Source organism: Schistocerca nitens, chromosome 4 (assembly GCF_023898315.1).
Source record: "Schistocerca nitens isolate TAMUIC-IGC-003100 chromosome 4, iqSchNite1.1, whole genome shotgun sequence".
NCBI lineage: Eukaryota > Metazoa > Arthropoda > Insecta > Orthoptera > Acrididae > Schistocerca > Schistocerca nitens.
Window position 1 is genome coordinate 453,710,427 of NC_064617.1, and position 12,647 is coordinate 453,723,073.

The 12,647-nt window shown below is 41.2% G+C and overlaps 1 protein-coding gene across 1 annotated transcript in view; it reads right to left on the reverse strand.

Annotated features, from left to right (window-relative positions):
* The window catches only part of LOC126252368 (dipeptidase 1-like), a 347,955-nt gene that overhangs the window by 108,559 nt on the left and 226,749 nt on the right, over positions 1-12,647 (reverse strand). The window contains exon 4 of the mRNA XM_049953259.1: positions 5,333-5,483. Coding sequence (XP_049809216.1) covers positions 5,333-5,483 — 151 coding nt within the window. The remainder of the gene's footprint in view (positions 1-5,332; positions 5,484-12,647) is intronic.

Below are 12,647 nucleotides of genomic sequence, written 5' to 3' on the forward strand. Positions count from 1 at the left end.
TTGTTGTTCGTCTTTCGTGCTGTTACCAAGCTTGGTAGGGTATGTAAAGGGCAAGAACAATGTCAGATGTTTAGTGACCGCGGTGAACGACACTGAGACGCGATGTGCTTGCGTGGGACAGCGTAATCTAAACTATGTGAGACTGTCTCATTATGGGGCTCCATTAGGGCGGATGGTCGAATTGTACAATGCCCAGATTTGTTTGATCGTTCGGATGTGTCAGTGGCCCTTTTTTGGACTACAGGGGAACGTGAGGACAGACATAATCATTGTGATGGTTCCGGTCCACCACGTCTGGCCATCACAATGAAGGAAGGTTCATCGTATTGTGTACCAAGCACATTGTAACCTCTTCCCTCTTCGTGTCTGCGCCTGCCGTCCGAGAACCAGTAATGTACTCTGTGCAGCATTCTGTGTCCAACCGCACCGCTAGAAGGAAAACTAGCAGCAGCTAGATTAGGGCAGTGAAGTCCCATGCAGAAACTGCCTTTATCGCCACATCACAAGTGGCTGCGTTTGCAGTGATGCTGTGACTGGGAAGCATGAAGTTTTGGTGAATGTCATCACACTATGTTGAGCGAAGAATCACTGTTCTGTACATCCCCGAATGACCATCGTCGTCTAGTTAGCGGCCATCTGGAGAAAGGTCCCGTTCTTCCCTTGTTGCTGAGAGGCGCAGTGGATTTACTGCTGGTATCATGGTGTGGGATCCATCGGCATGATCAGATCACAGTGTTCAGTTACTGAGAGGACTCTGTCGGTCAACTGTATGTCAGAAACATCCCGCAACCTCGAGTGTTACCTCTCAGGTGACAGTATCGTGTTGCTATTTTTCAATAGTACAATGCTTGGCCACACATGGCGCAAATCTCTATGAGCTGTCTGCATGATATCTTGGTATTCCTGTGGGCAGAGAGATCCCCAGAACTGACCCCAATAGAACATTTGTTGGACTAGCTCGGACTCCAACTCTGTCCCATTGCGAATATCCAGGATATCTAGGACCGGCTACAAAATTGTGGACCAGCTTGCCTCAGGAGAGGATTCAACTGCTTTACGACACCCTTCCCAATCGAATCATTGCATGCATCCAGGCCAGAAGCGGTCATACTGATAAGTAGGCTCAGGTTGCCAAATTTTTGTACATTTGACTCGATTTTGTAATCAATGAAACAACATCCCATACCCTCTCAGACCGTGAGGTTTCACTTAGTTTTCTCCTCCCCTTCTGTTTTACCTTTACTGTCAGGCTGTATACGCTGAACTTTGGCATGTTATGAGCGCAGTTACTCTTGTGTCTGTCGTGATTCTGGTTGACCACATGTCGTTAGTTTGGGTATACTTATAAGTGCATGGAATCATGGCGTGCCCTGTAGCAGAGCATGATCGTATTTCAACACGTGTTTACATGAAGATCAAAGGAAGATTCTAAAACATGGGTATATTGAAACCAGTTTTGCTGATAACTTGTTCTGTTAGAAACAACATTCCCTTCATGTTTAATTGTTGGAAACCTACTGATGGGATTGCTACACGCGTTGGGCTTACGCAAAGCATTGTAAATATAATCAGTTGTATTCATGTACGACAACTTCCTTTTCCGTTATTGCTTTTAGAGCAGTAAATACTTTACCTTTTGCTTGGCATTCCGATTGAAAACTGAGCTTAATTCTCTGTGGATAGGTTTGAGACGTGTGCGCACAATGGTCAGAATTGCTATCCATGGTCATACTGGGCAATCAACTCCTCTTTCAGGAATGCTATCCATGATCGTCTGAACCCTTCTCTCAATCAATAACAGGTCATTTCGATTCTTGTACGTACTTCGTTATTGTACGGAATTACTTTATGCGCCCTGTAAAGTGATCTCTTTCTTTTGTACTTGGTTTGCAATCTGAATCTGATTTCTGACCTTTAGTTTAAATCTGCTTGTTCTGTAAAGGAGTATTGTTTCTACCAGAAAAAGTTTTTAGCAAACCTGGTGTCAATACACCCGTGTTTCCGAATCTTCCTTTTAGCTTCATGCAAAGACAAGTTAAAATGCAATCATGGTTTGCTACAGGTCACACTATGGTACCATGCACTGATTATCTATAACGCAACTCACAACTCTCAGGCTCATTTCCCAACGCTATTAGTATCATCATACAGTACGCGTCTTACAGTATATTTGGGTAATTAATAATACATTACACTGTTGGTGTTGGTAAATGCCTCAGCGTGGTCAGAACTCTCTACACATCAGCTCTCGCAAAAGGCTCAAGTAAAAGTCCGTTTTGTATTCAAACTTTAGTGGTTATATTTACCTAGTATTCAGAGTTGTAACAAAGATGAGCGTGGTACGGACGCTTTCCTTTAAGAAGCCCGCCCTTACACGAAGAGTTCGTAATATGTGCTCTTCTCAGTTCACTTTTTTCCTTCTGAAGCTCAATTGAAGATTCAAAGTTGTGCAGGAATTCAAGCATGCACCATAAGAATACGACAAGGAAAGAAGAAAATCGATCGTCATCAAGTCACTTATAACTGAGTTAGTCACAGATGTATTGGGAATAAAGAAGTTAGAACCCAGGAAGCGTTGGATGAGCCAATACTGGAATTCATTTCCAAAAGGAACAGACTAAAATTGGAAAGATTTGATGAATACAAAGCAATTGAAAACAACGTAACAACAATGTTCCGTTTAGAGAAAGATAAGTTACCAGCGAAAAATTAGCAACAGAAGACGATTTAAAAAATTGGAAAGTGGATGAAGCTTGCTCCGAAATTAGAGATAACCAAGATTAACATCGTCAGAGATAAACACTGGAAGCTGCTATTTTACATAGAAGATGAAATTGATAGATATAAAGGTGTGATAAAGACCTGCACAGCGGTGCAGAAATTGGAAGTTCACTTGAGTATATTGAACAGGAAAACTAGCTGATGAAAAGAGCGAGAGGTCATTAACGACAACAGTACAGAAGAGTTTTTCCGTGCAGTAAGTAGGTCAAAATCGAATAGAGCAACGGGTATAGAAGACATTCTTGATGAGGTCCTACCAAATAGAGGTCCTACAAAACAGTACTGACAGTGTCAAAAGTAAACTGTTTACTATCGTACTTAAAGGGGATGTTCGTGATACACGGAGATAAGGAGGACTGCTGAAGATAGAGGCAGTGCTCCCAGGGACAAGCCTTAGCCTCTTGAAAGAAGTAGAAGATACCCAAATGTCTGTTTTCCATTCTGTTTGTGAATGTTGTCGCCAGGTAAATAATAGTCAGAGACTTCTTTAACTAGGCATGCCAGAGAAACAATTTGAGTAACTGCAAGTGTTTCAAATTTTGGTTGAGTTCTTAAGATGCAGAAGATGACAGTTTTCTTTCGTTAATGGCTAGAGTGTAAAGGGAAATGGGTCGAATTCAAAACAAATTCTTGTGTATGGCGTATTATTATGTGATCTATTTGAAGCTGTGCATTCAATGTATTCGTGGTAGCCTCTGGCAGCTAATCGACAAACAAAGTATATTACAATTATATACGACCAAATACATCAACGTAATACTTCCTTATGGTGTTCAGTTCCTTACTTTCCTTGGTTCTAGGAACACCTTACAGGATTTAACTTACGCGTTTTGTTCAGTAGAAACATGTTCCGTGTTCCGTGTGTATATCTACTGTAGCCGATCACACAGATAACAACAGGGGCCACAAAAAACAACAGTAATTAATCGGAAAATACGGTCACAAAACCAAATTACTTTTCACTATAACCGACATATTCGTCACGAAAGAAGGGCAACTGTGTAGATGTTTTAAACAAATCTCATTTATCTTCGATTTTAGATGCACATTTTTTAATAGAGGACATATTTCGATCTCTCTGGATCTACGTAGTTGCATGAGCAGCCCGCCAGAAGCTCATGCACGTACAGTACAGTACTCAGATGTAAAGTTATAACACAGAAAGGACAGGCTACTGTTGCAATTAGTACTTTGATGTGGGGGTCTGAGATAGACATGACGGGATGCTGACGAAACTACTTGCACATAGATCAGAGAGATCAAAACACCTCATGTATTAATCAATGTACAACTGAGACTGAAGAATATGAGAGAGTCGTTTCAAATTACTCTTCTTGCTAAATTGATTCGTTAAGTGGACAGCCAGTGTCATAATAAATCATTTAGTTGCAGATAGCGATGTGCATAATAATGTAATGAAGGTTCAACAAAAAATGAAATGGAATGATTGTGTGGCATTGTTGGCCGGGAGGCCCCATCCGAGGAAGTTCGGCCGCTGGGTTGCAAGTCTCATTCTAGTCGACACCATAATGGGTGAGTTGTTCGTTTCGTCGTTGACGATGATGAAAGGGTAATGAGGACAACACAACACCGAGTCCACCAGCGGAGAAAATCTGCTGGGCCCGCTGCGTGGTAGGTAAACACCTACTCAGCTGAACAGATAGACGGAGGTCTAACATAACATATCTCTCTAAAGAGTGAGATTAGAGTTATATATGTTTTTCAGTAATTATTTTCTTAAAACATATACGCATTTACTAATAAAATATCTACTTATGATGTCAGAAAGGTGTCGAAATATGTCTTGGCTCCGTCGGCTTGACAGCCAAATTTGTCGGTGTCTACACCACAATAACCGATATCGGCCAGCTTGCCTTTCAGGTTTTGAACTTATCTGATACGTCTGCGAAAAGTTTCATCACCGACATTAACGAACGTTCTGTCACTCCACTTGTCTTTTCAAGAGTTACCAAATGTCATAAAAATAGTATATCCTTCTACAAGAATAATAGACTTGTTTCAATACCTCACTTCTTGCAAGAAATAAGAATCCCACTATTTCCTATCATTTACCGAAATCCTTGTTCTCTTCTCTTGAGCAGTTCGCGAAATCAAAATGGTGCAACACTTAAGTGGTTCATCGTCTATTAGCATATATTTCCTATTTTTGCACTTTGCTGACTAGGAGTAAAGAAACGGTCCTCCAGCGAACACTATTCACGCTTTGCAAACTCGAATGGAGGGGGATTTCACAGAATCAAATCCATGATCTCCCTGATATCAGTCGAACAAGTTCACAGATTCTGATTGGCAGCTTGGCTGCTTCACAACATACTGAATTCTTTACATCATTTATTACTTATTGTTCTGAAATCCCTATACTTTGACTGATCTCATATACCTCATCAGTGACCATTTCTGTTTAGCTACAAGAACCCTTCTTGATGTTGAAATTTCCACAAATATGAATGCAATTAGACATAGCACGGTTCGATTTGAGGCAGAGCCCTATAATACAATGCAGCAGGCAGGCGTGGGCGTGGTGACGTACCAGGGCGTGTGGCAGGCGTGCGTGAGCGTCATGTAGCGGACGCCCAGAGTGTAGAGGACCCGCAGCACAGCCAGGCTGCTGCCAATGCTGTGGCCGCCCTCCACGCCGATCAGGCTGGCGATCCGGCGCCCCGCGTGCGCAGACACGATCTCTGCAACAGCAGTCGGCCGACGTCTCAGGCAGCTGGCCCGACACATCACGTGCATTGTGCAGCCCGGGGCATCTACAGACATGTCTTCGTTGGTCATCGGGGCTCAATTCGAAGCGGGTCTCATCACTAAAAACAATTCTACTCCTGACGATGAGATTCCAGAGCGAAGATATGTCTAGAGATGCCCTGGACAGCGGTGGGATACCAACCTGACAGTAGCCCGCCATACAGCCTGGCAACCAGGAGTGATGATCTGGGATGCCATTTCTTTTATCAGCAGTACCGCTTTGATTGTCATCCATGGCACCCTTACAGCAGAGTGGTATTTCGACGATATTCTACGCCCCACTCTGTTGCTCTTCATGGCAAGCAATCCTGGGCTTACATTTCAGCAACGCAACGTCTTCCTGTACAAGGCGAGAATTTCTACTGCTTGTTTTTTGCTTGCCAAACCATACATTCGCTAGCACGGCCTCCTGATCTCTCCCCAATTGAGAACGTTTGAACCATTATAGGCAGGGCCCTCCAACCATCTTCAGATTTCGACGATCCAAAGAGCCAGTTGGATTGAATTTGGCACGATATCCCTCAGGAGGATATTTAACAACTCTGTCATCAATGTCACACTGAATAACTGCTTACCTAAGGGAGAGAGGTGGACCAACCCATTATTGGCTTCCTAAATTTGTTAAGATCTTTCTATTGAACAAATCAAAATTTTTTTTCTGAAACTCTAATAATATGTTTGCATGTACATGTACATTACATCTAACGATCTGCGTCCTTCGGATAATACCTTTGTGGTGCTTTGTGTTTTTTTATTCACATAATTCCTTCATGGTGCTTCGTTCTTTTCTTCAGTTTTCTGACTGGTTTGATGCAGCTCACCATGAATTCCTCTCCTCTATCAGACTCTTCATCTCAAAGTAGCACTAGCAATATACATTCTCAATTATTTTCTGCATGTATTCCAATCTTTGTCTTCCACTACAGAGTTTTATCCTCTACAGATCCCGTTAGTACCATGTAAATTATTATGTGACATCTTAACAGATGTCCTACCATCCTGTCCCTTCTTCTTGTAAGTGTTTTTCGTATATTCTTTTCCTCGCCGTTTCTGCAGAAAACCTCTTAATTCCTTACCTTACCAGCCCACCTAATTTTCAACATTCTTCTGTAGCAGCACACTTCGAATGCTTCGATTCTCTTCTGTTCCAGTTTTTCCACTCTCCACATTTCACTAAAGTACAATGCTGTGCTCCAAACGCACATTCTCGCAAATTTCTTCCTCATTTCGCTACCGACTCACAAAAATTCGTTTGAAGACTGGCTCACCAGTCACATTGGAAAATTTCGTTCGAAGCTATAAATAATTTGCCATTGAATATTGGAACAAGTACATAGCTTATTACTCTACAGACAATTAAAAAGCAGCATTTACATTTGCTTATAACTATAAATAATAAAATAGGAATTTGTATTTGTTGAAAATGTGTTTTACCTTGAACGCTACGCCACAAAACCTGAAATGTGAAATAAAAGCAACACATGTTTCACATTCTACTTGCTGCTATCACCAGTAGATGGCTGTACTGTAGAAAATTAGTCGCTACTGACACCAGCAAATGGCTGCACTGTAAAATCGGGAAGTTTTCGATCTCTGTATCACGATTTCCTACTACCACTCTTCGATTCCTTCACAGTTAAAAAATGTAGCAGAGTGGTGAATTATTTGCCACATCAAAGACGTTGGAAAAATTCTAAAACGTTTGTGAAATACGTCAGCAATGCTACAACTGCGATCATTACATTGAATTTCGAGATCAATACACGGAAAGACGCTGTAAGACTCAAATCAATTAATGTGATGTCACAATATTGCAAAACTATATCAACAATGTAAAATAATACGTGAGTTAATGACCACTTATACACATATTTGCCAAATTAGTGGCTAGATTTCTAAAGTATGCACCCCAATGCTAGTATTAAAGGTCTAATAACAATTTAAATTTTAGAAGTTAGGGGTGATAATTCTATGACATAAAACTAATCTTACCAGGCTTATCACTGCAGAAATATGAGCTACCTAAAAATACTACACCAATCAGGCAAATAGACAGAATGAATATAACTTATTAGGCCAACTTTTGATGTAAGTCACAATGTACCCTCAACATACATATTCACAGATTTAAATTGTTCTAAAGTACCTTTTCAGGAGGATGAGAAGCGGCTGCACTGTAGAAAATTATTCTTTATTAACACAGCAAAGGGCTGCACTTTAAAATCGACTGATGTTCGACTTTTGTAACATGATTTCATACTATCACTCTTCGATTCCTTCGCACTTAAAATTCGCAGCCGAGTGGCAGTATGTTACTCACTAAGAAAGTATAATCTATAATATTGACTGAAAATTACTACTGTTGTTACAAATGACACAGGCCTACGGGATATGCTATGTAAACAAGAGGAGTTTGGAATCATAAGGGTCTCAAAAGCATGAGAGCCTGTATTTGTCCTATATTATTTGCTCACAATATTCCAAAAATACGTCAGAAACTTGAAAATTTCGACGTTCACATTGAAATGATATCTAAATATGTAAAGTGTATTCAGTCTGTGCAGCTGTCTTTCTGGAAACTACGGTTCACGAAAATAAAACCTGTAACCGACTACATCACCACAAACACGCAAGCAACTCAAATGTCGTATTAGGGATGGAAGGCATAAGGTGCTTTTATCAGCAAATATCATTTAAACTCAAGAAGAACTTTGACTGCCTGTAAAAACAAGGCCAAAGATGGAATCAGTGAGAGATGTGACATTTCCAAAGACAGTATCAGAGACAATATCTCGGAAAAGAAATGAAACTTCGTACCATATACTGTGAAACATGTCATACTTTGGAACCAGAAATTAAATATTATCACATCTAAATTGTCTTTGTAACTTATGAAAATTCATGTTAATCATAAATAAGCAAAACCGCTAGACAATTCAATTCCATGTACCTTGCAAGCATAACGAACCATGAAACTACACCTAATATAGAATGCAAGACGTCGTATGACCGCCCTCCCATAGCTATAAATGCTACAAAAATGCCACAAGACATATTAAAGTGATGCTGTTGTCCCTAATTTACCGATATATAGATGCAGACGTGGTAGTTGTTGAGTACTAGAATATAGTGAGTCACAACAGGAAATGACGTTACACACTGTACCAACCCATGATACTACCTCAGCTGAAATATACTCTTAGTATCAAGCCCTCAGCTACATTTTTCATGTTACGACTTCCAATAAGCAAAGCTTAAACAAAATAGCTGTAAATATTATGACATTTGCTAACTCAACATATCTGTGTGACAACATGACAGTGCCGGTTTGGAGAGACAAACATATCGACGTTGCAACGCATGGAATACACGGAAAACAGAAATGAACTAACGTGATTAAAGCAGCAATATCACTGAGGAATTACTAATAATTGCCGAAGTGATGTAATTTAATTCCATAACAGGTACTTGAAAAGAGAGATGTAAGTCAATGTGTAAGGGGTCAAACACACGATCCATTATGTAGTGGTCTCCAGCCTAGCAATGCCATTTTCTTTAGCAAAGGAAGGTGTAAAATGTTTACTGTAGTATGCATAATTTACAAAATCTCTACGGCGGTTACCAATGGCTTTGCGCACGCCTGGGTTTGTCATCTGACATGTATGATATATTATGCAAATTTTATGGTATTTTTTTTCATTTTCAACTCTTTATTGACAAGAAACCTTACTAAATTTTATTAAGCGTTTATTAACGATACTGTCAACAGTTGTAATACTTATATTAGGAGACTAATTTCAAACCTTACAAGTTCATTTCCAAACCTGGCCCGCTGGGTTTGCACTCACAGTGCCTGATCTTAATAATAAACATCAAAGAGGCGACACATGCTTTATAAAATGTTTGCAGAATGATTGTCACAATCCACACGTGCCTCTTAGCAAGTGAAAATCAGTTATTGACAGAATCGTTAATAAGATTTTCATGAAGTTTTATTCTATGCTAAACAGTGAACCCTAACCATCTTATCGTGTAGTATAACCCTAACTGTCGATGTACTGGCGAGCTGTCACCTCCAAGTCAATATTGGCTCCACCTAGGAAAAGCTTTGTAGAACTATCATTAACGTAGACTTATAGAGTAGTTTCATGTGGCAGAATAGTAGGTAAATCCCACAAGTGCTATGCATGAATTAATGATGTCGCAGCATGTTCGGCAAAAAGATGGTTGTGAATAATAACATAATGGGATAATATAATGGTATATTCAACGATTTGTATTTGACAGAATACCAAATCGCGAAGGACGGTTATGACGCTGACGTTATTGTGGCGAACACTGCTTCACCCACCGTTTTAATATAGAACTTCTGTCGGAATCTCCTTTATAGCCGTATGAAGAGAGAGTATAGTTAATGGACCACCTCTACGGCAGTAGATAAACTGCGGAAACGTTCTTAAACACCATACAGCGACTGCTCTTTAAGTTATTCGTTAATTGGGACCACATGGAAACAACTGGCACAGAGCAGAGTGGAGCATATCATAAATACTGTTACGTGGCGTTTAATACACTTAAGCCTGTTGTGAACGTGTATATACATCCTGCTACGCTTCCTACATTTCTCTGGGCGTGTGTATGCGCCCTGAGACGCCGATCTCTCATTGCTGTGCACGTGTTACTTCCATACCTTCGGTGAATGAAAACTTTTCGAGTATTTATCACACGAAAAGAATATGGCTTTGAGCACTATGGGACTTAACATCTGAGGTCATCAGTCCCCTAGAACTTAGAACTACTTAAACCTAACTAACCTAAGGACATCACACACATCCATGCCCGAGGCAGGATTCGAAGCTGCAACCGTAGCGGTCGCGCGGTTCCAGACTGTAGAGTCTAGAACCGATCGGCCACTCCAGCCGGCTTATCACACAAAACACATGCCTCAGTGCACGCTAAAATTTGGAGAAAGCCGCGCTTCGATATCTTGACTCGTTTATGAGATATGATGATTGATATGACCACATGATTCCCGATGCGTAAGAACGTGAATGAGCGCGAATATAAAACCCATTAACTCGAGAACAAAATGAGATATCGTTCTGTTCTAAATTTTAAATTAAATTTCGATAACTTAGCTACTTTTCAATTACAGTAATGAATGAGCTAAAATCAACTACATTCAAGGTTTACGCAACGCGTTTTTATCCCTGCAAAATCTTTAAAATTTCGTGCAATGTTTCATTGAATGCTGTGCAGCGCAATAAATATTCAGTTCATATCAGGTGAAGATATGAGACTGCAACATGCGCAGGGTCAAATTTTTTACCTAGTTCGAAAACCCGGTTGAAAAATACTTCGTATCGACCGGAACACTGCCTCTCAGCCCAGACACCGGCACCTGTCGCGCAGCATAGCCATAACAAAAGCCGCGCTCAGCACGGATGTAGAGAGCACATCTGCAGCAGCGACCCCCGTCGCCTGACGCAACAAACCGACCACGCGCACACACAATGGCGCAATTGAGCTAGCAGTTTACATTTAGACTGCAGGTACAAACAAATATAGAAGGAATGAGCGGAATATCACATGATCAAAGGTTTGAAAGTGGCAACTGAGCAGTCTTCTTGTGTAGAGGAAAGAATCAACATGTTTTCCTCCAATGTGCTAAACTTGTGCTATTAGGGAGGAAGACGAGACCAACCACTGAAAGCTTTGGTTTTTGGTTATTATTAGAGAATCTGGACGTTCTTGTTACTAATATTGGTCGGCATAAATTACTCAGAAATGGTTCGCTTCTTAGCACGACGGATTTATGTGCGCTTATAGTCCCGGCTGTTAGGCTGTATGGCAGCCGACTATCAAGTTGGCATCCCACCACTGTCCTGGGCGTCTCCAGAGTCGGCTTCGCGGGACATTGGGTCTCAGTTTGATGCGGGTCTCTTCACTGAAGACAATTCTAGTCCAATCAATAAGTTTCCAGGCCAAATGTGCCCGACACCACTGGAATCGGACTTAGGTCAATGGTAGTCATCGCTAGAGGCGCCATGAGCTGAGTACACTTTCTGTGAGCCGCCTGTTAATCGTCCTTGTGGTCACTAAAGTACCAGCTGCACTTCATGTCGATGTCAATGATGAATTTGGGGCTCTGCAAGTCTCTTTGGCGAGTACTCGGCCATCTCATTCTGCCATCTCTCTAGGGTCGATCTCTTTCGTCTTAGCGTTGTGTTCTGCCATAGTTCACCCACTATTGCCAACATCGACGAATAGTTTGACCGCTATTATTCAGATGTCGAGCGATTCGCTGATAACTCTAACCGGCTTCTTTGAGACAAACATGTCCTCTCCAAACGCTGACATCTGTGTAATGTTCTCGCGCCTGTCTGCGAGGCATAGTTGCCATCCAGTTGAGTATACGGAATGAAATTTGCAAATTATTTGTGGCGTACTATCGACTTGTCCATGTTTAACACCCTTGCCAACTTTGTGGTGAAATTGTGCTGCAGCGTCATACTTTCATCCATCGACCACGAAAGTTTGTAATTTTGCATTTTCCGTCGATACCCGTATGAACGTCAATTTGTGACCAGTTTGCATAACTCCGACGTGGTGTGTCGTTTCTTTTATTTTTTTATTACCGTATATTAGCAAATGAAAAACCTACTTATGTTTCCTATAAAGCAAAACACTGGTCTCTTTGGGTCTCATAACTTACAATATTTTCTTGATTTTTAATCGTTTGTTGGTACATTCATGTTACGTAATATAATGTTGCAGAAAGAAAACGTCCGGCTGAAAAGCTGCGTATGTGGGAAACTGTGAGATGGGTTCTCCATTACCACAGCAAGTACAAAGTCTACTTATTCAACAAAACGTTCTTTATTATTTGTTTCCTCCGATGCGGAATGTCTTCTACAGCGATATAGACAACAACTGTGAGTAATAGGCAGTGGATAACGAATGCCGAGAAAGTGGAATGCTGCGGCAGCACAAGAGCAGCTGGCGGAGACGATGTCCTTGCTGACTCAGGAGCGAGTCAGCACCGCGGCCCGACACGGCAGCGGCGGGCGCCTTCTGCCTGCGGCTAGTGGTTGCCG